A 23,313-nucleotide genomic window follows, 5' to 3' on the forward strand; every position below is an offset into this window, starting at 1 on the left:
AAAGATGACAGTAAACAACAGTGGCAACTCCAATGAAGGCTTCTACCCCAATCCATTCCCACAAAGGCAGGTAGAAGGCAAAGGTGGTCGTGATGGGGGAATCCTTTGGTGCTGTAAGGCAAGAAACACCACGGCTATGTGTCCTTTTTCCATTTCCTTTATCCTTGTGACATTCAGGGCCTGGCAGCCCCCCAAAAATCCATTCCAGCCTTTCATTTTAATATTTACATCTGAAGAAGAAACTTCCCAGACCCAAAGGGCGGACATAATAACTTCCGAAACCCATGATTAGTTAATTTCAGATCACAATTTTAAAAAGCAATCATGATTCTGAAAGCAGAGGGACATGCTCAGAAGAGAAGCCCAGAGCGACAGAATGGAGAACATCCCAAAGCCATCATTCGTTTCATATACAGACGCTCACAACTTCCACTTGGATTATCTACACTGAATGCCAGGATAGGGACTCATTTGTCTTAATTTAAATTGGGGGACGGGGGGGGGGGGGGGGGGGGTCTGCAAAAAAAAATAATAAACCCAAAATCCACCACAAGCATGCGAAGCTGCTGCCTCATTCAGCAGCCCTTCAAATATACAGAGCTATATTACAAACTATACATATACCGGGGAAGTAAGGTTAGTGTGCTAAGGAGCGCGTGTGAGCACGTTTTGGGGAGAAGAAGGCCATATGGAGAAGTGCATGCGGCTGTCTCTCGCTCCGAGGCTCTCATCGCAATACGGGAAATGGGGATCTCTGTGTACCCCCCACCCCACCCCTCGGCTCCCAGGCAGCCGGCATCATGAGGTCAGCAACTGAATGTTCTTCAGCATTTCGTCAAAGGCATCTTGGGAAGGAGCCTCCGCGTTCTGGAAGGAGACCTTGATCCGGCTGTAGAGGCTGAAGGACTGCAGCTCCAGCCAGATGAAGCCGAAGCGGTCGTTGTCGAACAGGACGAAGACGCCGGGCGTCCGCTCGGGGCTGGTGAAGCCGTGGCCGGCGATGAGGCCCGTGCCGTAGAAACTGGGCAGAAAGGGAAAGCGGGGGCACAATGAGACCTCTCACAGGTGGGATTTCTGGCATCACAACACAGCATAATAATAATAAAACTTTATTTATACCCTGCCACCATCTCCCTACGGGGACTCAGGGCGGCTCACATGGGGCAAGGCCCAACTAGCACAATTTACAAAAACAACAGCATATATACATTGAACAATATACAACAAAAATAAAACACAGTAAGACAATAAAACAAGAGTTAATACAACAGTAATAATATCAATCAACCACCAAGTGCAGTTCAGTCGACTTCATTGGTGGGGGACTGCAGCAGCAATATAAAAATCACATCATCAGTTAAAATACCGGAATAAAAGGGACCTAATAATGCCTAGAGAATGCAAATGTTATCCACCTTCCATGTTCTGTCAAAGGAAATTGCCATATTTACTCGGGTCTAATGTACCTCCTTTATAAATAATAAATAAATAAATGCTGTAGGACTTTTGAATCCAGACTGACAAAGTTTTGGAACACAACACACCAGACCCTGCTTTGATTGAAGTCAAAAATTAGAAACTCGTCAAAGAACAGTAGACAATCAGTACAAGAAAACCGCACTACAAACTAGAGCTGACAGCTGGCACAACAAAGCATTGCATGGAAAGTTCCTTGACAAAATTGAAGGAAAAGCTCACAAGGAGAAGACCTGGCTATGGCTCACCAATCGGACACTGAAGAAAGAGACAGAAGGCCTGATTCTTGCAGCCCAGGATCAAGCTATCAGAACAAAGGCAATTAAGGCCAAGATCGAAACATTGGATAATGACCCAAAATGCAGACTATGCAAGGAAGCTGACAAAACTACTGATAATCTCAGCTGCTGTAAGAAAATTGCACAGACAGACTACAAACAAAGGCACAACTATGTGGCCCAAATGATCAATTGGAATCTATGGCACAAGTACCACCTCCCAGCAGTAAAGAACTGCAAAGGTAGTGGAAAGTGAACACGCAAAAATACTGTGGGACTTCTGAATCCAGACTGACAAAGTTTTGGAACACAACACACCAGACCCCAGGGTTGTGGAAAAGAAAAAGGGTTGGAGCATTGATGTTGCCATCCCAGGTGACAGTCGCATTGACGAAAAACAACAGGAAAAACTCAGCCGCTATCAGGACCTCAAGATCGAACTGCAAAGACTCCAGTACAGAACTGCAAAGAAACCAGTACAGGTGGTCCCGGTGGTGATCGGCACATTGGGTGCCGTGCCAAAAGATCTCAGCCGGCATTTGGAAACAATACACATTGACAAAAATACGATCTGCCAACTGCAAAAGGCCACCCTATTGGGATCTGCATGCATCATCCGAAAATACATCACACAGTCCTAGACACTTCGGAAGTGTTCGACTTGTGATTTGGTGATACGAAATCCAGCATATCTATCTTCTTTGCTGTGTCATAATAAAATAATAATAATAATAATAATAATAATAATAATAATAATAATAATAATAATAATAATCACACAGTCCTAAAGGTTTGGGAAGTGTTTGACTTGTGATTTTGTGATACGAAATCCAGCATATATATCTCATTTGTTGTGTCATACTATGTCTTTGTTAGTAATAATAATAATACTTTATTTGTAACCTACCCTATCTCCTCGAAGGGACTCAGGGCAATTTTAAAGTTATCGATAAGGCACAGTTATCTATATCAAAATGCTACAAGAGTGGTATAGAAAGAAAAAACTTAAATGTATATGTTCTCATACAGCTTCAAATACTCAGCAATACTATCATACTGTCTTATGAATACACACATTTAAAAGTGTATGAAAACATATACATTTAAGTTTTTCTTTAAGTTTTTTCTTTTTATACCACTCTTGTAGCAGTTTTAAAGGTAAACTATGTCTCTCACATCAGGGTGCACATTAGAATTGATGATGCATTAGAATCAGGCCCAACCCAGCTGGTGGGACTCAGATGCCACCCTCAAAACCTACTTCTCTTTGGGTCCCCATCGTGGAAGAAAAGCGGCATATAAATTATTATTAATATTGCTGTTATTAGGCTGGAACTGACTTGGCGGCACACAACAGCAACGACATTTAGAATTCTGAGCCAGTGAGCTCTAATGACTCACTGAATAACAGGGTTTTTACTATAGTGGACTATAGGGCTGCAACAGGGCAGTATGGGAAGGGGTCCCCTGTTTACCATGCTCTGCAGGTCCGAGGGTAATCTTCGTTCCTGGAGGCAATGCCGCCTGGCAGGACAAAAGGGCAAGGCGAAGGCGTTTGGGCGGCCACAGCCCCCTCTTCCTCTTCCGGGGCCTCTGCTCCGTCCCCTTCCGGCACAGCGGCCCCCGGCTGAAGCACCTCCTCCTGACCCTTCTCTCCCTGGACGCCTTCCTCTTCCTGCTGCTGTTGCTGCTGCTCTCGGCGCACCCGCTCCTCCACTTCCAGGACAATCCGGGAGAGTTCGCTGAAGTTACTCAGGCTTTCGATGTCCGGTAGCCGGATGGGGTGCGCCAGGTCGATCTCCACCGTCTGCTGCCCTGCCGGGATGTTGGGGTCACCCTGGGGAAGATAGGCAGCAAGGAAAATACCGTATATACTCCAGTATAAGCTGACACGAATATAAGCCGAGGCACCCAATTTTACCACAAAAAACTGGGATAACTTATTGACCCGAGTATAAGCCGAGGGTGGGAAATTTCAAAATAAAATAAATTTCAAAATAAAAATAGATACCAATAAAATTACATTAATTGAGGCATCAGTAGGTTAAATAATGTACCGTATATACTTGAGAATAAGCCGACCTGAATATAAGCCAAGGCACATAAACTGGGAAAACATTGAGTCCAGTATAAGCTGAGATACAGTAGAGTCTCACTCATACAACACTCACTTATCCAATGTTCTGGATTATCCAATGCATTTTTGTAGTCAATGTTTTCAATACATCGTGATATTTTGGTGCTAAATTCGTAAATACAGTAATTACTACATAGCATTACTGTGTATTGAACTACTTTTTCTGTCAAATTTGTTGTATAACATGATGTTTTGGTGCTTAATTTGTAAAATCATAACCTAATTTGATGTTTAATAGGCTTTTCCTTAATCACTCCTTATTATCCAACATATTCGCTTATCCAACGTTCTGCCGGCCCATTTACGTTGGATAAGCGAGACTCTACTGTACCAATAAAATTACATTAATTGAGGCATCAGTAGTTTAAATGTTTTTGAATCTTTACATCAAACTGTAATTTAAGATATGAGTGTCCAACTCTGATGAAATCATTATTTTCATCTTCTTCAATGTAAATGTGCTTATGTATCCTTTTAATAATAATAAAGTGAAATAATAAATGTAATAATTATAATAAATGCAGTAAAATAATAAATGTAATAATAGAGTAAAATAATAAATGTATTATTAATAATAAAAATAGAGTAAAATAAATGTAAAAGTATCAATGATACAGTAAAATAATAATTGTAATAATAATAATAGAGTAAATAAATGTTAACAATACCAATAATAATAGAGCAGGGGTCCCCAAACTTTTTTAACGGGGGGCCAGTTCACAATCCTTTGGACCGTTGGAGGGCCAGACTATAGTTGGCCACCAAGCAATAAATAATAATAATAATAATAATAATAATAATAATAATAATAATAATAATAATAATAATAAAGAGAATTGGCAGAGACCCTTTGGGCCATTGAGTCCAATCCCCTTCTGCCTTTGTGCACCGAAAGCACAAGCACAGCACCTCTAACAGATGGCCACCCAGCCTCATTGTTAATAATAATAATAATACAGGGTTTTGGAACACAATACTCCTGACCTCACAATCGTGTTAAAAAACAAAGTATGGATTGTCGATGTTCCAATCCCAGGTGGCGGCAGGATTGAGGAAAAACAACTGGAAAAGCTGACACGATATGAGGATTTAAAGATCGAATTACAAAGACTCTGGCACAAGCCAGTCAAGGTGGTCCCAGTGGTGATCGGCACACTGGGTGCAGTGCCTAAAAACCTTGGCCTGCACTTAAACACAATCGGCGCTGACAAAATCACCACCTGCCAGCTGCAGAAGGCCACCTTACTGGGATCTGCGCACATTATTCGCCGATACATCACACAGTCCTAGACACTTAGGAAGTGTCCGACGTGTGATCCAATACAACAGCCAGCAGAGTGTCTGCTGTGGACTCATCTTGTTGTATTTTAAATAATAAGAATAAGAATAATAATAATGGTTGTAAGAGAAGAAGAGACCCCTTGGGTCATTTAGTCTAACCCCCTTCTGCCCTTGTGCCATGGGGGCCGGATAAATGGCTTCGATGGGCCGCATCCGGCCCTCGGGCCTTAGTTTGGGGACCCCTGTAATAGAGAAAAATAATAAATATACCATATATACTTGAGTATAAGCTGAACTGAACATAAGCCCACCAGGACCCTCATCTGAGTATAATACATAATGCTTACATAGTGCTTATATTGTGCTATACTAATAATATAATATATTGTATGTATATATAACTTGTAAACCGCTCTGAGTCCCCTTTGGGGTGAGAAGGGCAGGATATAAATGCCGCTAATAAATAAATAAATAAATAATTTATTTATATACCGCTCCATCTCCTCGAGAGGACTCAGGGTGGTTTCCAACATAAAGCAAAACATTCAATTGTCAAAAGGAAAACATACAATAAAGTTAAACGTAATAAACATGGTTGGAAAAGGAGGGCAGGCCTCGGTTAGCCCCCCAAAGTCAAGGTAATGTACATTCAAACAAGGAGAAACCAGATGCTCACAGTGATTTTTGTTCCTTTGGCTTTTTTCCCGTGGAAGCTGAGCATGACTATTTCGAGACCGTGGCTCCCATACGTCCCCTTGAAAAGGCCGGGCTCAATGAGATCGTCGGGACTTTGTGGAGGGAGGTAGATCCGCCTGTACGTCAAGCAGTTGCTGAAACACATGAATAGGTAGATTTAATGAAAGCAGGGCTTGGATCTCCCCATCCTGACTCCACGATTTCTCTGCTCCTTACTCGTATTGACTTGTGTAGATGAACTTCATCAAGATGAGCTCCTGCATGTGTTCATGGAAGATGTCTTCCAGGGTCCGACCCCATTCCTCTCGCAGCCAGGTCCGGAATTCCTATGGCAGCGCCCCAAGGAGAAGAAGCAAAGCCCATGAATCGTCATTGTTGCCAAGCTCCTAAGGCTCTGACAGGGTCTTAGGAGTGGCAAGAATCCTATGGACAAAAGGCAACTATCTCAGACCTAGAACCTTGGACAGAGCTTGGGAGGGTGACGTCTTTGGACTACAAAGAATCCTTCTGTCTTTGGACTCCCAGAATCCTTCTGTCATCCCGGGGCTTGAATTTCTAGCATTTCATATTTGAATTTTATTTGCATTTGAGTGAATTTTAACCTGAATTTTAACTTTGTGTATCTTGTATTTTAATATTATCTTATCTCTTTGGGGGTTTTTTTTGTGTGTCAGGAGCGACCCGAGTTGCTTCTGGAGTGAGAGAATTGGCCGTCTGCAAGGACGTTGCCCAGGGGACGCCCGGATGTTTTGATGTTTTTACCATCCCTGTGGGAGGCTTCTCTCATGTCCCCGCATGGAGCTGGAGCTGATAGAGGGAGCTCAGCCACGCTCTCCCCGTGTGGGATGTTTTAAAGATGCCTCAAGCTGCAAGGAGAGGCACATATAATAATAATAATAATAATAATAATAATATTATTATTGTTATTATTATTATTATTATTAAGCAAAGACTGAATGCGATTTCCTGCTTCTAGGCATGTATAATAATAATAATTATTATTAATAATAATAATAATAATAATAAGCTGCAGAAGGCCACCATACTGGGATCTGCACACATTATTCGCGGATACATCACACAGCCCTAGACACTTGGGTGTGTGATCCAGTACAGCAGCCAGCAGAGTATCTGCTGTGGACTCATCTTGTTGTGTTTCAAATTATTATTATTATCATTATTATTATTATTAAGCAGAGACTGGATGGCCATCTGTCTGGGGTGCTTTGAATGTGATTTCCTGCTTCTAGGCAGTGGGTTGGACTGCATGGCCCATGAGTCTCTTCCAACTCTATGATTGTTATTGAAAAAGTCATTATTTTAGGCCCCCTTCCACACTGCCCCGATATTGCAGAATCTGGTCGCAGATTATCTGCTTATCCCAGGTTATATGGTAGTGGAGACTCATATAATCCAGTTCAAATCAAATAAACTGGGATTAGATCTTAGGAAATATGGATAGTGTAGCCATAAAGTGGTCTATTTTCAAAGACCAAAACAAATAATGTTCCTTTTTTTATACCTAATTCTTCCCTTGTTTAGATATCTTCTCTTTCAAACACTTCCATTTGATGCAAGCCCCAGCGTTCAGACAGAGCAAGGATACAATAAAAAGAATCCGCTCAGAGGGGCTTGGTGCTAATTTAATGCTCTAGCAGTCGCCGAACCATTGGGGGATGCTGATAGCCTAATTTACCCTAATGATCTTTCCACAGAGAGCCTGATGACTCCGGTTGCGATTTCTTCTTCTTCGTTGCCTACATCCCTGACTCATTCGCTTCTTGACTCATCAGGCGTTTGCTTGCCGGAGCACAGCAACAGCGCTTCGGCATTAACTCCGCATGGCCAGCTGGGTGTGACATTCATTCCTCAAGTCAGATGATGAGCGCTAATGTCTAGTCTTCAGAAGCAGCTGACATTTTGTGTTTTTCATCTGCACTGTGCTCTCTCTCTCTCTGTGTTTTATGTGTTGTCGAAAGCTTTCATGGGCAGAATCACTGGGTTGCTGTGAGTTTTCCAGGCTGTATGGTCATGTTCCAGGAGCATTCTCTCCTGACGTTTTGCATGCCAGAAGAGAATGCTTCTGGAACATGGCCATACAGCCAGAAAACTCACAGAAGCCCAACACTGAAATAGTCTCTCTCCACTGTAAGCAGGAGAAGGAACAGAGGTTGAGCCGGCAAACTTCTGCAAAGGTTTGAGAGAGTGTGTTCCCAGTTACCAATGCCTACGTAAGGATTTGAAAACCGCTCTTTTGGCAATATGCTTCGCACAATGAATCAGTATGACTAAGCATGGTTCATCTGTGACTCATCATCTGTGTTTTCTCTAATGTTATTGTCAACACCACCAAGCTAGTTTGTCCTATTCTCTCTGAAGCCTTCATTTCAAGATAGCTGTTATTTTTACATTTAAATAATTTTTACCTCACTCCTCAACTACAAAGGCATTCAAGAGCAGCTTCCAAAATTTTAATTTGCACTCTTAAACTTTAATAAAAATCATTTAATAAAAAAACCAAAATTTTAATTTGCTCTCAGGCTTACATCGTAAGTAAGATCAATAATTAAGTACGTATTATATAGAACATGATGTTGTTACGTCTTGCTGGCTGCCTCCCTCTCCCCCTGCTCCCAGTTTCAAATAATCAACACTGGTAATTGCATGAGATCTCCACCCACTTGTCATCTTTTACCACTGCTGGGTTGGGAGGCATTGCACAAAGCCTTCTCTCCCCTGTATGCAATTTGTTCAAGTCTTTCAAAAGCAATTTACTTGGGCAGGAACAGAGGGAAGGGCTGAAGTTCAGCCTGGCACCAAAGGCCTTGTACATTGAATTTTGGCCAGAGAGTGAGGACCCGATCGCATTGTTGAGGCACTCTCTGCTCAGCAATGCTCCCTTCCCAGCACGCAAGTCAAGGGCCCAGCTTAACTATGCACCTGGACAGTGGCCAACTTTTGGACACAGAGTCCATGAATAACCTTTGGCTTTAATGTGTTGGTGGGCGGAAAACTACACCATGAAAAATTTGCCCAGCAATTTTTTCATGGTGTAGTGTGCCTCAATAGGCTATATTTTCAAATATATGTCTTGTGGTGCCCCCTTGGCAGTCACAAAACTAAAAAAAACTGGACCTTCATACTCAAGGCTAGAAAAATAAAATATATTTGTTTGCTACCAAGCTTTTTATTACTCTGTGCCTGCTTCATTATATGTGAACTAGCCTGACTGCCCTGACTCTATAAGGAATCCAACAAACACACAGCAGGCCCTTTTTTAAAACATTTGTAATTCAACATGTAAGCCTGACACTAGCTATGGAGATATTTATTTATTTACTACGTTTATATCCCACCCTTCTCACCCCGAAGGGGACTCAGAGCGGCTTACAAATTATATGTACATACAATATATTGTATTATTAGCATAGCACAATATTAGCGTTATATATTACTATATTGTACTATATTAGTAATATTACATGTAATATATAATATATAATTAATATTATTATATTGTATTACAGTAGAGACTCACTTATCCAAGACTTGCTTATCCAAGGTTCTGGATTATCCAAGGCATTTTTGTAGTCAATGTTTTTGATATATCGTGATATTTTGGTGCTAAATTTGTAAATACAGTAATTACAACATAACATTACTGTGTACTGAACTACTTTTTCTGTCAAATTTGTTGTATAACATGATGTTTTGGTGCTTAATTTGTAAAATCATAACCTAATTTAATGTTTAATAGGCTTTTCTTTGGATAAGCGAATATCCAAGACATTTGCTTATCCAAGTTTCTGCCTGCCCGTTTAGCTTGGATAAGAGAGATTCTCCTGTATTATTAATATTATATTGTATTACATTATAATACCATTATCAATACTATATGTATCTACATTATATAATTATATATTACTGTATATTATATACAATATTTTATATATATAATATATATACTGTTATTAGAACCTTATTATTATTTACATTATTATTTCAACGTGATGATTTATTTCCTCTACCAGGCTTACCTCTTGCCTTCCTCCCGACATACGGTGGTGATCTGTCTGGTTGCATTTGGTTGAAAACTCATCCCTCTTCACAATCTGTAGAAATTAAAGCAGCACAATCAGAAGAATTGTAAGACACAAACTCCCCGTGAACACAGTGCTGCAAATGGCTACAGCAAAGAAGGCTTTTGGGACAGAAATATTCTCTCTCCACCTGTGATTACCTGGATAGATGACTAAACCCAAAAGACTGCTCACCTGGATATGCCCACTGTGGGGTCCCTTGTGGCCATACATGCACTCAACCGTGGCACTCTTCCTCTCCATTAAGTGGATCCGGAAGAGGGGCTTGAATCTCATGGGGTCGTCCACGTGAGGGTCATGGGGGGGCAAGTACATCCAGCCGATGATGAACAACCCGTCCACCTGGCAAGGATGTGATAAGGCAAAGAGAGAGAAAGTCAAGGCCTGTTTGGGATTCCACCCTGCTAGAGCTAAGCTCCTTTCCCAAATGGCAGCTCTGCCCCAAGGCCTTCGAGGCCAAGGTTACCCTCTTCAAAGCCGGATAATTGCCTTCTGGTAATATATTGCTGTATCTCCACAGCTCAGCCGCTCATCATGCAGACTCCTGGAGGTGGAGAGCAGCTCGTTTTATATAAACTTTCCAATTCCCCAGTTCTTTTGGCCCCCTGAGGCTCTTTAAGCTCTCAGAGCAGCTGTGCCGATAAAGAGAGCAGAGCCACACAGAGCCTCAAAGTAATGAGGTGAAAAGCACCTCCAAATTGGCAGCTCTCTTCTCAGCAGGGAGAGAAAAAGGAGGAGGATCCAACCCTGAGTTGGAGTGAGCACTATGCAATATGCAGCTCTTCCCTTTCAACCTCCCCCCTTTCTGCTCTCTCTCTTATAGGCACACCACCCTCCTTTTCCAAGCCCAAGGGAACATATAAATGAATATTTGACGCAGAAAATCCAAATGATGTCCCATTTCCTAGCAACTCAGAGTGAAATGCTTCTGTATACAAACCACGCTAATAATAATAATAATAATAATAATAATAATAATAATAATAATCTTTATTTGTATCCCACCCCCTCTCCCCAAAGGGACTTGGGGCAGCTTACAACAAAAATACAACATGCATAGTAATAACAAGCAACCAAAACAACACAGATCAACTAAGACAAGCCCTCCTACACAGTCCTTCATGCATTTTCGTAATTCCAGCACAAAAGAAGGTCTCTTTGGGCTGCAGCTACTGAATGAGTTTCTTCTGCCTCCTATTCAATTACCTTTTCTGGAGCTTCAGAGCAACCTTTATACCTGAGCTGCCCATACCATTCCTTCATGCAAAGCCCAAAGCTGTCCTCTTGCCTTGCCCAGAGTGATGTTCCAAACCAGTATCTCCAACCCAGGGATGGGAAACACATAGGTAGTGGGGTCACATGCACACCCTATTTCTACACTGAATGCACTCTTCTAACAAAATCAGCAAAGGAGGAGAACGGAAAGTCCTAGACTCCTCCAGGAATAGTGATTCTGCTGTACAAAAGAAAGCACAACTCCCCAAACATAGTTTCACTCCAAAAAATAAATTTTATTGAACAATAATATAAGTTTCTCTGGGGATTACTTGCAGCCACTCTAAGGGTGAGCAATTGACTCTTAGACATCCGGAGTTTGTCAACTTTGGAAGTTTATAACATATCAGTTTAAGGAAACAGGGGAAAGATATGATTTTAAGCCATTTCTCAACTTTGCTTAGGCTTGGAAACTCCCTCCATTGCCAGGTGGAGAGAGGTCAAGTTCACTAAACAATGCAAGGCTCCACATGAGGAGTCAACATCACATCCAGGAGGCCCCTCTACTCACCACCACATTCAAAAGCCCCCCGTAAGGTCCAATATCCGGTTGCCACAGCCCCAGGATGTGCCGGTACCGGTGGAGTACTACAGAGTTGAGAGGGGAAGAAAAAGAGCAGGGGATATGAGATGGAAAAGAGATTCTCAGAAGCAAAGAAGAACACACAAGGAGGGACAGGAAAGCAGAGCTCTGGGGACTCAGCGCTAAAACATAAAACCAATCTTCTGTGCCCTGCAGGAATTATGCAAATCAAAGCAGCCCTCACGACAAACTGCTTATTCTGTATAATATATTCTGCTTCTGCTCATCATGAAGAGGAGTACAGACTGCAAGGCAGATGAAATCCCCTCCCCGCCCCCACTTTAATGGAAATCTTAAGGCTAATATAAATTAATCATTTGGGGTTTTTTGGCTTAAGCTTATGAAACAGCCACGGGAGCCACAGAGGGGGAGCAGAGACTGGAAAAGGGCAGAAACAGAGTCACGTAATTTATACCTCTTCCTCCCTGCTGCTTTTGTATTTTTGTTGAAGAAAACAGCAGGATTTCTGTTTAGGGATTTCCAGCTTCACAGCTGTTTTAGCCTTGGCTTCATGACATTTGGCACCGTGTTACCCAATTTTGCAGCTAGAAGAGCTCAAAACATGCTTTATCCGGGAACGTGACCTAGAGGTATGTCCTTGTTATGCAGAACAAAATCTACAATGCAGGCAATTCTCTGGCACTGTCATGAATACAGCTGTAAGCAAGCGTTCCAAATGTCAGCAACTTGTCATATCAGTTTCAGTTGTTTTTATACTCTACAAGCGCACTCAGTGTTTTGCTTTTTGCCACCTGCTTTTTTTGGACAGAGTTAATGCAATGTATTAGAACAAAAAATGCATCCTAAATTTATCAGTGCTGGGTTTTTAGGTGAACTTTTATGCAGAAAAGGAAAGTCATTTACTCTAGTTGTCCGTAGGTTGGCTCCGTGGAATAGAAACACAGGAGGGGTGCATGAAACCCTGATCCTAAGCCAGCCTAGAAGACTTATTAGTGTCTAAAAAATACCTCACAGATCACAGAACCCAAGCTTCATTTTTAATTCTGGTGCATGAAAGCTAAAGGAAGTTCCAGAGCCCAGGATGATGGGTTTCATTTGATCAGATTTCACAGATCTTCAACATTAGCCTCGTCCACATAGTACCATAGCAACTGAGTCACTGTACTAAATGCTGAGATCTGCTGTCATTTAGCAGCTTGAAGAAGACTTGAGCTCTGAATCAATAAGTCTCCAATTATGACATTGCTTCTGCTAATAAGAATGGCCAGTATAAGTCACCTTAAATAAGACATCTTATCTTCTAAAACTAGGGGAGAAAATACTGGCCTACCTGATTGGGTTTGTGTGAGGATGGCTACAAAATGCCTGTGATAGGATAACAACTTATTTGTTTGTGAATCACAGCTCCTTTTTGCATAAATATTCCATCAACAACATGGCAAAGAAAAAAGAAACGAGGAGAAAAGGATGTGGGATTGTTCTTGCATTCTCCTCCATTCAATTACATGGCAAAAAATAACTTTTTAAACAACCCTATTGCCTCTCCAGTGTGCCACTCTGGACAAATAGGATTTTTAAGGCCCTGCTGAAAATGTTTGTTCTTAGGAAAGGAAGGAGGTCATTTATTATCCTGTGGGGTTTCTCACCATCCAGACAGAATAAGCGACTCTTAGGTTGCTTATACCTCCACGATCTCTGAAGGCTGGTGGAGGAATTCCCACAACTCATTCACTAAGACTAGAGAACAGCAGGAATCAAGGATTGGCTTTTTGCCTGCTCCACTTAGCAGAGATGGAAACAAGAGTCTGGTTCGCCCCTTTCGCATTGCTTCCATACTGTGTTGAGGAAAAGAGACAAAAAGCAGGAGGAGAGGCGCAGAAAAGGAGGATGCGTTCCAGCCGGCCCCTGAGGAAAAGGTCTCTGCAGGAAAGTGCAGTCAAACAGGCTAGTTTCCAGTCAGCCTAGCATTGCTTCTGCTCCTCCTGGAACAGTTTCTATCTCAGGACAGTAGGAGGGTCATCTGAATTTGGCTCAGAAAGAGTGGGAAGAGAAGAGAGACATGGACTCCCCTTTCAAGGCATGGAAAGGAAACACAGCCCTGGCTTCCCTTTCTATCATAATTCCCCATCTTCTCCTGCTTTGATTGCCTTCTGTGTTGGCCAGACTAGTCCTTCAATGTCTATCCAGTCCCCAAAGGCCCTGCAGAAGCTCTGCTTGCCAGTCAAGTAGTCAGGAAAGCACACTCCATGCTTACACAGTGCAGAAAGCATTTGCCAACAGAAGGTACATACGGCAGGTGTAAACATCTCTGTATTCCATGTGCTCGTAGTCGGGAAGGATTTTCATAAAACGCCCCGACTTCACCCGTGGGTTTATACCTGAGCAGACACAGCAGGGTGAGCATAATAAGTTTTGTACCCATTTTACCAGACCCTTTTGCCACCTATAACCCACTTGTTCAACCTTGAGGTGGTGTTAGAGAAGCAGGGGAAGAAGGGCTGTCCTGCTGCAGTCCAAAATAAAAAAATTCTCAGGTTGCAATTTCCTTGAATGTTTTCTAAGGGAATGCCACAGTAAGAACGTTCTTTAAAATGTGCCAAATTAGACCCAGAGTCTGTCATTTTGATATCTTTCTGGCAGTTAAGCCAAATAAATGGCAATCCAAGTGCTTATCCTGATGAGCATATCAACCTGTACCTCTGTGATAGCTTTACCTAAGGCAGCTGATTATGTTCAGTACTAAACTCAAGACAGTATTGAGCCTAAACATAATGCATGAGCAAGGGAGGAGTTTTGATCTCCTCACTACAGGGATAATGTGCACAAAGCAAGAAAGGCTTTGTTTGTCAAGTGTGAGGTTGCACACAGACTGCAATAGTCTGAAGACCAACTCCAAGCATGCTGGTCATCTGTTTAATCTTGGTATCCTATCTATCCAAAGCCTCAAGGCAAAATCTACCAGATCTGAATAACATAGACAGAGGAAGCAGCTGCCTGCTACTAATCCTACTGTTAATAAATGACACATATCCACAAGAGTTATCAATGCCCATAGGTTTGAAGAGATAGAAAGGCAGAGTTGTTTGAAATCTTGACATTTCTGGAGCACCATGATGTGCTGCATGAACCCAGCTCATTGTGGCTTCAGAGATAAGGGAAGCTGTGGCTGTTGATCTGCAGGCTTGCTCCGCCTGACACTTCTAAGTCATTCAAGTTAAAGACTGCGAGTTCACTTTCAGAAACATGACTCCTGCAAGAGCATAGACTTGTCACTTACGTTTAGCGTAGACATCTCGACACGACACTCCTGTGATCTCCAGCTTCCGCAGGTTCTCACAGACACCGTATTCTGCAATTAGACAGAAAAAATAGTAATGCCGCCTACCATCCCCTGACAAGAATGAAAGGCCTCCTTTCTCATTGGACCTGCAGGCTTCCTCTTTGGCTTGATGCAGCATAGGTCTGTCATGGACTATAGCCCCATCCATCAGATAGATAAAGAGCTATATCGATATCTATAGACATAATAAAAGTGAAAATCCGTATGTGTGTATGTGGCACGGGTGTCCGTTCACACAGACAGCCTCCCTCTGGCCTCCACAAACAGAATATAGTTCCCAGTGCTGAGGAACCACAAAGTCACTCCCTCCCAGGACATTGCAGGTTACAGTGAGCATATCCCAGTGTTCCTTTCTCTCTCCATTTGCATGACCCCGCCCACTGCCTCTCCCTTAATCCTTTCCTATGGCACACAGCAAACAGAGGAATTGATCAGCAACTGAACATACTGGAGAGGTTTGGGGAGAATTCACCATGGTTTATAGGAGTTCTAGGGACTGGGATGTATAGTTCACCTGCAGTCCAAGAGCACTCTGAACCCCACCAACGATGGGAGTTACACTTCACCCATATTAAGAGAACACTGAACCCAGCAAGCGACAGATCTGGACCAAATTTGGCACAAAGACCCAACATGGCCAACTGGGAATCCTGGGGAGTTTTGGGAACGCTGATCCAAATTTTTGGGGAATTGCAGTTCACCCACATCCTTATGCATTTTCATAAAAAACAAAAGCAAAAACTGAGTTTTTCTTCTAAGACGTAGCGTAACGTATGATATTACCTAACTTCCAAAAAACAAACAATGCTCTTTTCAAATAACCCGGGCATCGCCGGGTACTGAAGCTAGTGAACAATAAACATGAATGGAAGTAGAGATGAACTAGAGACCATGAGGTCATAGCTTCATCGAATCTGATAAAGCAGGCTACAGTCCGCAAGTCTTGAAGGCTCCACAGAACTCCATTGTTTTTCTTGCCAGGTGGCTTCCCTCTTTTAACAGCTGGGAAAAAATTGTGCACTTCTAGGCACCAGAGGCAAGATACTAAACACATTCTCTTCTCAAATGAAATGTCCCACATTTTAATTATGGGCACAGCCTAACCTCCTCCCTTAAAATCAATGCAAACTGTTTTAGCTAATTACATTGTATATTGTTGCACGTTTCTAAATAGACATGCACATTTTTTAAAGTGAGCGAACAGATCAATTGAAAATAAATATTTGCAATATCCACAGACATAGGAAAGGAGGGCAGAAATAAAGGACAAAACAGAAGGTACGCGAAGTCAGAACAGATCAAATGCCTGCCTGGTGGTTTGAAGAACAATCCAAGTCATTTCTGCTCCAGGCTTTGGGTGTACTAGCTAAAACCAGATCAGCTTTCTAGAGTAGGGGATTAAAGCAGTCGCTTTACATGTCCAGCACCTGCCAGATATCAGACACCAGAGAATCATCTGACATGAAGCTCATCTAGAAAACATGAGGCACGGCTGGGGGAAGGGGGGATTTGCAGACGCTTAATGAATTCTAATTTGTTCCAACCGCTTCTGACTTGCAGAAGTCATTTAAAAATTCAGCACACCAAGTACTTATCTGGAAACACATCTGAAAGAGGTTCCACAACAAAATGTGCCATTTGAGGATAATGGAGGGAGCCAAACTATTGTATGTTAATTTCTCTGTCCGGATCCCCACTCACGATTCAAGCTAAAATCCCTGTGTGCCATGGAGACCCTTTGGGTGAACTAGGGCAAGTCACACTCTTTGATCTTCAGAGGAAAGCTAAAGTAAACCCTCTCTGAACAAACTGTTCCAAGAAAACCCCATGGAAGGGTTGCGATAAGTCAGAACAGACTTGGAGGCATGCAATAGCAAATAGATCAACAGACTTCATGTAAGTGTTTATTTAACAGGTTCTTACTGATTCAATAACTCTAATGTGCTTGGACTAACAATTGGATTTAGGCTCTATATCCTTGGAGCGTAAGGAATAATTGACTGCCCATCTCTGAGAAAGCTGCCAAAAGAAGTGTAGGTATATGGACAAAATACTGTGAGAAAGTTCAAATAATCCCTAAAAAAAGAAAAGGAAAAAGTCTCATCGTCCCTTTTTCCTTTTGTCACAATTCAGGAGCTGTGGTCTTTTCAATATATGTTCAAATGAGGTCATTATTTTGCTAAATAATGTGAAATTTAAGCTCCTAGAAAGTGTATTCTCTTGAGAAATGTATTATTTTGGTCCAACTTCCCTCTTTTTAACACACTCTTTCTCTTAGAGACACACACATCTTCCCATCACAAAAATCAAGTAGAAACTTCAAAGTAGAAGAAATATGTTGGAAATACAGAAAGGTCTAAAGTTTATACTCCTTCAGGATCAAAGCCTAATAGGGAAGTACTACTGAGGAAAGTACACACCTGAGCAAGGATGGATCTGCTTTAAAAGAAATCTAGCTAGGCATGATTAAGTAACCAATCTTAGGGTGATGTGACACAAAGGATCAAATTTTCTGAATTTTACCATAGCTCAATGGCTAATCAGTTACCTAGGGAAGGTAGAACAATCAAATCCTTTGACACTTCAAAAAACCTATGTCATAAGATTCACAAAATACTGAGTGCATGGAAACAGGTGGTCCAGGTTGCTTTTCACTACAGAAAAAACTTTAGAACAGGCATGGGCAAACTTCAGACCTCCCACAATAAGCGGCTGAGAGGGGAAAGGAAGGGGCCTGAGGCTGTTAGGAATTGTGGGAGTAGAAGTCCAAAACACCCGGAGGGCTGAAGTTTGTCCATGCCTGCTTTAGAAGAACGGAGCGCTGAACACCTCAGTGCAACAGAGTGGCCTGGTAGAACAAGTGCTTTCACACTGAATAATCCCAAGGAAGGACACCCCTCTTACCCTCTCCTCCAGAAAACTATGACGGCATAAATGGCATTTGTCCAAAATTATCCTGGCCAAAGAAGACTGCAGCAGTCTGAAGCAATAGGTTGTAAAAATCGATTTAGAGTGTTCCAAGCTGCACCCTGTCCAGAGGGATGAGTCAATGCTGGCACATCTCCCTCAGAGGAGCTATCACATAAATAAGAAGTTAGCCTTTACTGCTGCAGACAGCATCCTTAATATGCCCAAAGACTCCACCTCAGACAAACGCAGACGCCTGCTGCACTCAGATGTTCAGCCTCCTGCCGCCCAAAGTTCTCTCTTGCAGGTCCAAAATGCATGACCTCATACCAGCTGCCATGGACTTGTAAGAGAGAGGGTAAAGGCCTGCTCATGAATGGGCACAGCTCCAAATGAAATGCTAAATGGAAGGAGAAAGCACAGAACAGAATGTCACCTTGCTAGGAAATTTTCAGTTGGGAACTGCTGCAGTAGGAAATGCTCTCTTGATTTGTAATGTTCGTAATTTCTGAACAGAAATGGGGTGGAAACACAATGGAAAGGTAACACCACCAACAGTGAGAGCAGCCTTCGCACAAAAAGCTTTGTCCCATTTCCTACAATCTGAATGTCACAAGGGACATTTATATACCAACTGAGGTATCTTCCCTACAACTTCCAATTGCTGTTTTTCACACTGCACACATGGGAATGTACTTTTATGCCTGTGGTTTTCTCTTTCAAATACCATACTTAGGTGGTGGGTAATGAGGTCATGAACAACTTGACTGACTTTTTCATACACATATACAGTATTTTCAAAATTTGCAAGGTGAAAATGGCCAAGAGGTCATTGTTTCTGGTTGGCTTCCTGGGTCATAGCTGTATATACCTGATTTATATACTTAGTTTGCAATATTATACAAATGCATTTGCCGTAGTAAGACTAGAACGGAAATCTATCATTTGTCAGTGTATAAACTGAATAATGAATAGAAGCACTATCTATAAAGTTTCAGTTTTGCAGCCTATTTCAAACTAGACATAGAAGAATCTGGTTGCATCCTAGATCTTTTGTTCTGAGGTCAGATTCCTTTTTGACCACCTTTTTTGGTAAGACTTACAGACCTGAGAAATCTGTTCCTGAACAAAGTCTCCCCTGATAAACCTATGTGTTACTTTACCTTACCACAGCTAAAGTTCTCCTAACTCGCCCTTATTTTCCTTTCCTGACTTCTCTTTTCTGAACTGATGTTGCTCATTCATTCTAGAGGCTGGAACCATGTTTCCATGCCATGCCCAGTCACTCATTCAGAGTGTTTACTAGGAATAAAAATACAAAACTAGAAAAAACAGAGTCTCTTCTTTTAAGGGAGAACCCACCACACATAATAACTTCATGCATCAAATACATACAGGGACAAAGAAGAATAGGGACAGCCTTCACCAGGTTTGAAAGGACTGAAATGGTAACCCAGTCCATTGCTATGAAATAAAGAACATGAATACTCTCCATTCTTCTTGTGCATGGAATGACACAAGGGCCTTTCTCCTCCAGTCATTTTCCCTTGTAATCTACCACACAATAGGTAGAGTCAGAAAAAAGATTTCAAGCAGCATCCCCTCCAAGCTATATCTGGAGATTCATGCTATTATCTGGTATTCCTTCCTCCAGTCTGATTTTATTTAGATTTCCAAATCAAAAGAAAATGGGAATGTTAAGAACAGTAACTTTGTGCTTCGTCTTGTTTATTTTGCTTTGAGGATTGTGTCCGCTCCTAAAAGACAAATTGTTACAAACCTGCAGAAAATGATCAGGGACAAATTCAGGTGAATTAGATGCTTGCCTCAGCCAAGGCCAGTTGACAATTAAGCCATACACCTGTCTTCTGTCACCTTATGCTTATGTTACCAATTTGTTCTCTCGGTTGTCTCTAAGATATTACAAGACCCCTCTGCAAACTCATTTCTCAGTCATCGTGATGTTAAACTCTTCTCTCTTCATACTTGGATAGAAAAAAAAACCCTTTTGTGACCAAAACTCACAGTTCAAATTAAGTGTCAATATCGACAGACCACTGCCTTTAAAAAACAAAACAAAACACTATTTTCTAGATGATCAAATGCTTTGATTTTTTTTAAAGCAGAACAAAAAAATCCTTGTGTGTGCTCCCAAGTAGGGATACAACTTTTCTTTTAGGACTGCTTTTTAAACAAATAGTAACAATATATTGAGCACGTACACATGCTCAAAATGTTACTATTGGTTTTGTTGCTTTAGCAGCAAGAAACATAGGAGCTTATAACAGCTCAAAAATATTTATTGTGGGCAAAAGCTTTTGTAAACAGAAAATGTTTGCCTGATGACATTGTTTGCAGTCTATGGTAACTGTTGTCATAATAAATAATCTATAAGTCCTGAGGGACAAAGGACCCATCCCTTGATACTTTTTTACCTAGAGCACAATTCAGAGGCCTACTTTGCACAGATTCAAGTGCCCCACAAGACCATTTTTCATATGGAAAATACTGCACATGGCATTAACATATACACTGCATTTCCTCATGTTGTGGTTGGGGATCACCACAACATGAGGAACTGTATTAAGGGGTAGTGGCATTAGGAAGGTTGAGAACCACTGCTATAGAGAGAGATTCAGGCCCGGGTCAACTTGGGCAATCCCGGTGTTTTGGAGTCCAAAACACCGGGAGGGAGGGCTGAAGTTGTCACAGACCTGCCCCGGGGCAATGTTGTGAGGCTGGACTTTGCCCCTATTTATTTATTTCATTTATAGACCGCTTTTCTCACCCCTAGAGAGACTCAAAGTGGTGCACAGCATTATACATGGCAAAGATTCAATGCCTCAAATCCATATAAACATATAAAAACATTACATATCTAAAAGCGATCACATACGACCATAAATTAAAGCATTAAAACAATATATGCCAGCAGCATAACGATAAAACATTAAGTAGTAAGATGTTTAGAGATTGCATCACTCCCATGATTTTCTTTAGCTGCTTGTGGTGTTATTTGTTGAATGCCTGTTTACACAGCCAAGTTTTGAGCTGCTTCCTAAACGCCAGGAGGGAGGGGGGACGATCTAATCTCGCTAGGGAGGAAGTTCCACAGCCGAGGGACCAACTCCGAGAAGACCCTGTTTCTCATCCCCATTAAGCACAACTGTGGAGGCGGTGGGAGCAAAAGCAGGACCTCCCTGGCCGATCTTAACACTCTAACTCAGAGGTCCCCAAACTGTGGCCCATCGAACTCATTTATTTGGCCCCCATGATGGAGACTCACTCCTCCGCCTTTCTCACCTCCTCCCTTGCCCAGTGCGCGCCTTCCAAAGCTTTGCTTGTGTTTATAATGGTATTTTAATTATTATTTAATTAATAATTATTAAGGGGTGCTTTGCTTATGCTTTTGGTGCACAAAGGCAGAAGGGGGTTGGACTAAATGGCCCAAAGGGTCTCTTCCAAACATCATTATTATTATTATTGTTATTATTAACATTGAGGCTGGGTGGCCATATGTCAGGGGTGCTTTGCTTATGCTTTCAGTGCACAAAGGCAGAAGGAGATTGGACTAAATGGCCCAAGGGGTCTCTTCCAACCCTTCTTCTTCTTATTATTATTATTATTATTCAGAGCCCCCAATGGCGTAGTGGACTAAAGCCTTGTGACTTGAAGGTTGGGTTGCTGACCTGAAAGCTGCCTGGTTCGAATCCCACCCGGGGAGAGCGTGGATGAGCTCCCTCTATCAGCTCCAGCTCCATGCGGGGACATGAGAGAAGCCTCCCACAAGGATGGTAAAAACATCAAAACATCCGGGCGTCCCCTGGGCAACATCCTTGCAGACGGCCAATTCTCTCACTCCAGAAGCGACTCAAGTTGCTCCTGACACGAACAAATAAATTACTATTATTATTATTAACATTGAGGCTGGGTGGCCATATGTCAGGAGTGCTTTGCTTGTGCTTTTGGTGCACAAAGGCAGAAGGGGGTTGGACTAAATGGCCCAAGGGGTCTCTTCCAACCCTCTTTATTGTAGAAACATACATTATTATTATTATTACTACTACTCACACTTTTAGCCCAGATCATTTTAGGTTCTTTTCAGGATTTTATCAATGTATGATTTTTGTATATGAGATCTTATTTGTTTTTATTGATCTGTTTTTACATTGTGAGTTTTATATTGTCTTTTTCGCCTGGGCTTGGCCCCATGTAAGTCGCCCCGAGTCCCTTCAGGGAGTTGGGGTGAGGTATAATAATAATAATAATTATTATTATTATTATTATATTGTGGAACGAATGCAGTACAATGCAGTACAAAGCCATATTTTTAGACCTTAAATCAGGTGTGGGTCAATTTGGGCCCTCTAGGTGTTTTGGACTGCAACTCCCACCATTCCTAACAGCCTACCGGCTGTTAGGAATGGTGGGAATTGCAGTCCAAAACACCTGGAGGACGGGCCCGAGTTGTCTCAGGCCTTCCCCGGAGTAAGGTTGGGAGGCCGGGGTTTCGCCTACGCGAGTCCCCGGCCTGGCGCGGCCTACCTACCTTCCTTGCAGCGTCGCCGCCAGATGGTGTCGGTTCGGAGAAGGCGGTGGAAAGCGGTGCAGACGCGGGCGAGGCTGGGCAGGTCGGGACCGGGCAGGGAGCCGAAGATCTGGACCAGGAGCTCCGGGGGCAGCTCCAGGAGCGAGAGCGGGGCCCGGCGCGGCGTCGGCCCTTCGATGCGCTCCTCGCGGGCCTCATCCTCCGAAGCTTCTTCCCCTCCTCCTCCGCCGCCGTCACAACCTCCGCCTTCTTCCGGGTCGGTGTCCGGCTCGCTGCTGTCTCCGGAGGTGCCTTTCCTCTGCGCTCCCCGCCGCCGGCACCCCCTCACCGGGCCTACCCCGCAGAGCCGCGCACACACCGCCATGGCGCCTCCGACTTTACCTCACGGCCGTCGCCGCTGCTACTGACAGGAACGCCGGCACGCGCGCGGCCCCGCCCCCGCCTCGGCCAATCCCCGGCGCCTTGCCTCGCGCGCGGCCAATCACTGAAAGGCGTCCTCGCCCTCATATCCAATCACAGGCGAGCTACATCCGCCATTTTTTTTCCTCTCCCGAGCGGCTCAACTCTCCAAGTGATGCCAAACAACGCCGACCAATCATAGCACGGCGGCTAATGCCTCCCCACCAATCACAGCAAAGCAGCCTCTGCCTCCTGTCCAATATACGCCCTTTTTTTTCTCAACCCTCTAAGCAAAAAGACAAATGGCGCCGACCAATCATAGCACGCCGTG

The 23,313-nt window shown here is 42.8% G+C and overlaps 1 protein-coding gene across 3 annotated transcripts; it reads right to left on the reverse strand.

Annotated features, from left to right (window-relative positions):
- Positions 1-141: 141 nt before the first annotated feature.
- fbxo31 (F-box protein 31) lies at positions 142-23,017 on the reverse strand. 3 transcript variants are annotated; one of them, XM_003229509.4, is made up of 10 exons: positions 22,584-23,017; positions 15,065-15,136; positions 14,079-14,165; positions 11,755-11,831; positions 10,143-10,310; positions 9,906-9,980; positions 6,085-6,194; positions 5,849-6,002; positions 3,230-3,591; positions 142-1,021 (listed from the first exon to the last, which is right to left on the reverse strand). In XM_003229509.4, the coding sequence occupies exons 1-10, from the start codon at positions 22,945-22,947 to the stop codon at positions 799-801; spliced, it is 1,692 nt and encodes a 563-aa protein (XP_003229557.1). In that variant the 5' UTR covers positions 22,948-23,017; the 3' UTR covers positions 142-798. The 3 variants fall into 3 exon arrangements, with proteins under 3 accessions (XP_003229557.1, XP_008121836.1, XP_062817700.1); XM_008123629.3 differs by lacking the exon at positions 14,079-14,165 and having other exon boundaries at positions 22,584-23,014; XM_062961630.1 differs by lacking the exons at positions 11,755-11,831; positions 14,079-14,165; positions 15,065-15,136; positions 22,584-23,017 and adding an exon at positions 10,435-11,721.
- Positions 23,018-23,313: the final 296 nt, after the last annotated feature.

This window comes from Anolis carolinensis, unplaced genomic scaffold (genome assembly GCF_035594765.1).
Source record: "Anolis carolinensis isolate JA03-04 unplaced genomic scaffold, rAnoCar3.1.pri scaffold_9, whole genome shotgun sequence".
In the NCBI taxonomy this organism is placed as follows: Eukaryota; Metazoa; Chordata; class Lepidosauria; order Squamata; family Dactyloidae; genus Anolis; species Anolis carolinensis.

What these genes read in the sequence shown, in the direction of transcription:
- fbxo31 (XM_003229509.4), bottom strand. Translation starts at nt 22,947, where the DNA reads ATGGCGGTGTGTGCGCGGCTCTGCGGGGTAGGCCCGGTGAGGGGGTGC. An exon ending in TCGAGATGTCTACGCTAAAC is followed by an intron (nt 14,166 to 15,064) that starts GTAAGTGACAAG and finishes GTGTCTGCTCAG; the next exon opens with GTATAAACCCACGGGTGAAG. An exon ending in CCAAAGGAACAAAAATCACT is followed by an intron (nt 3,592 to 5,848) that starts GTGAGCATCTGG and finishes TATCTTCCCCAG; the next exon opens with GGTGACCCCAACATCCCGGC.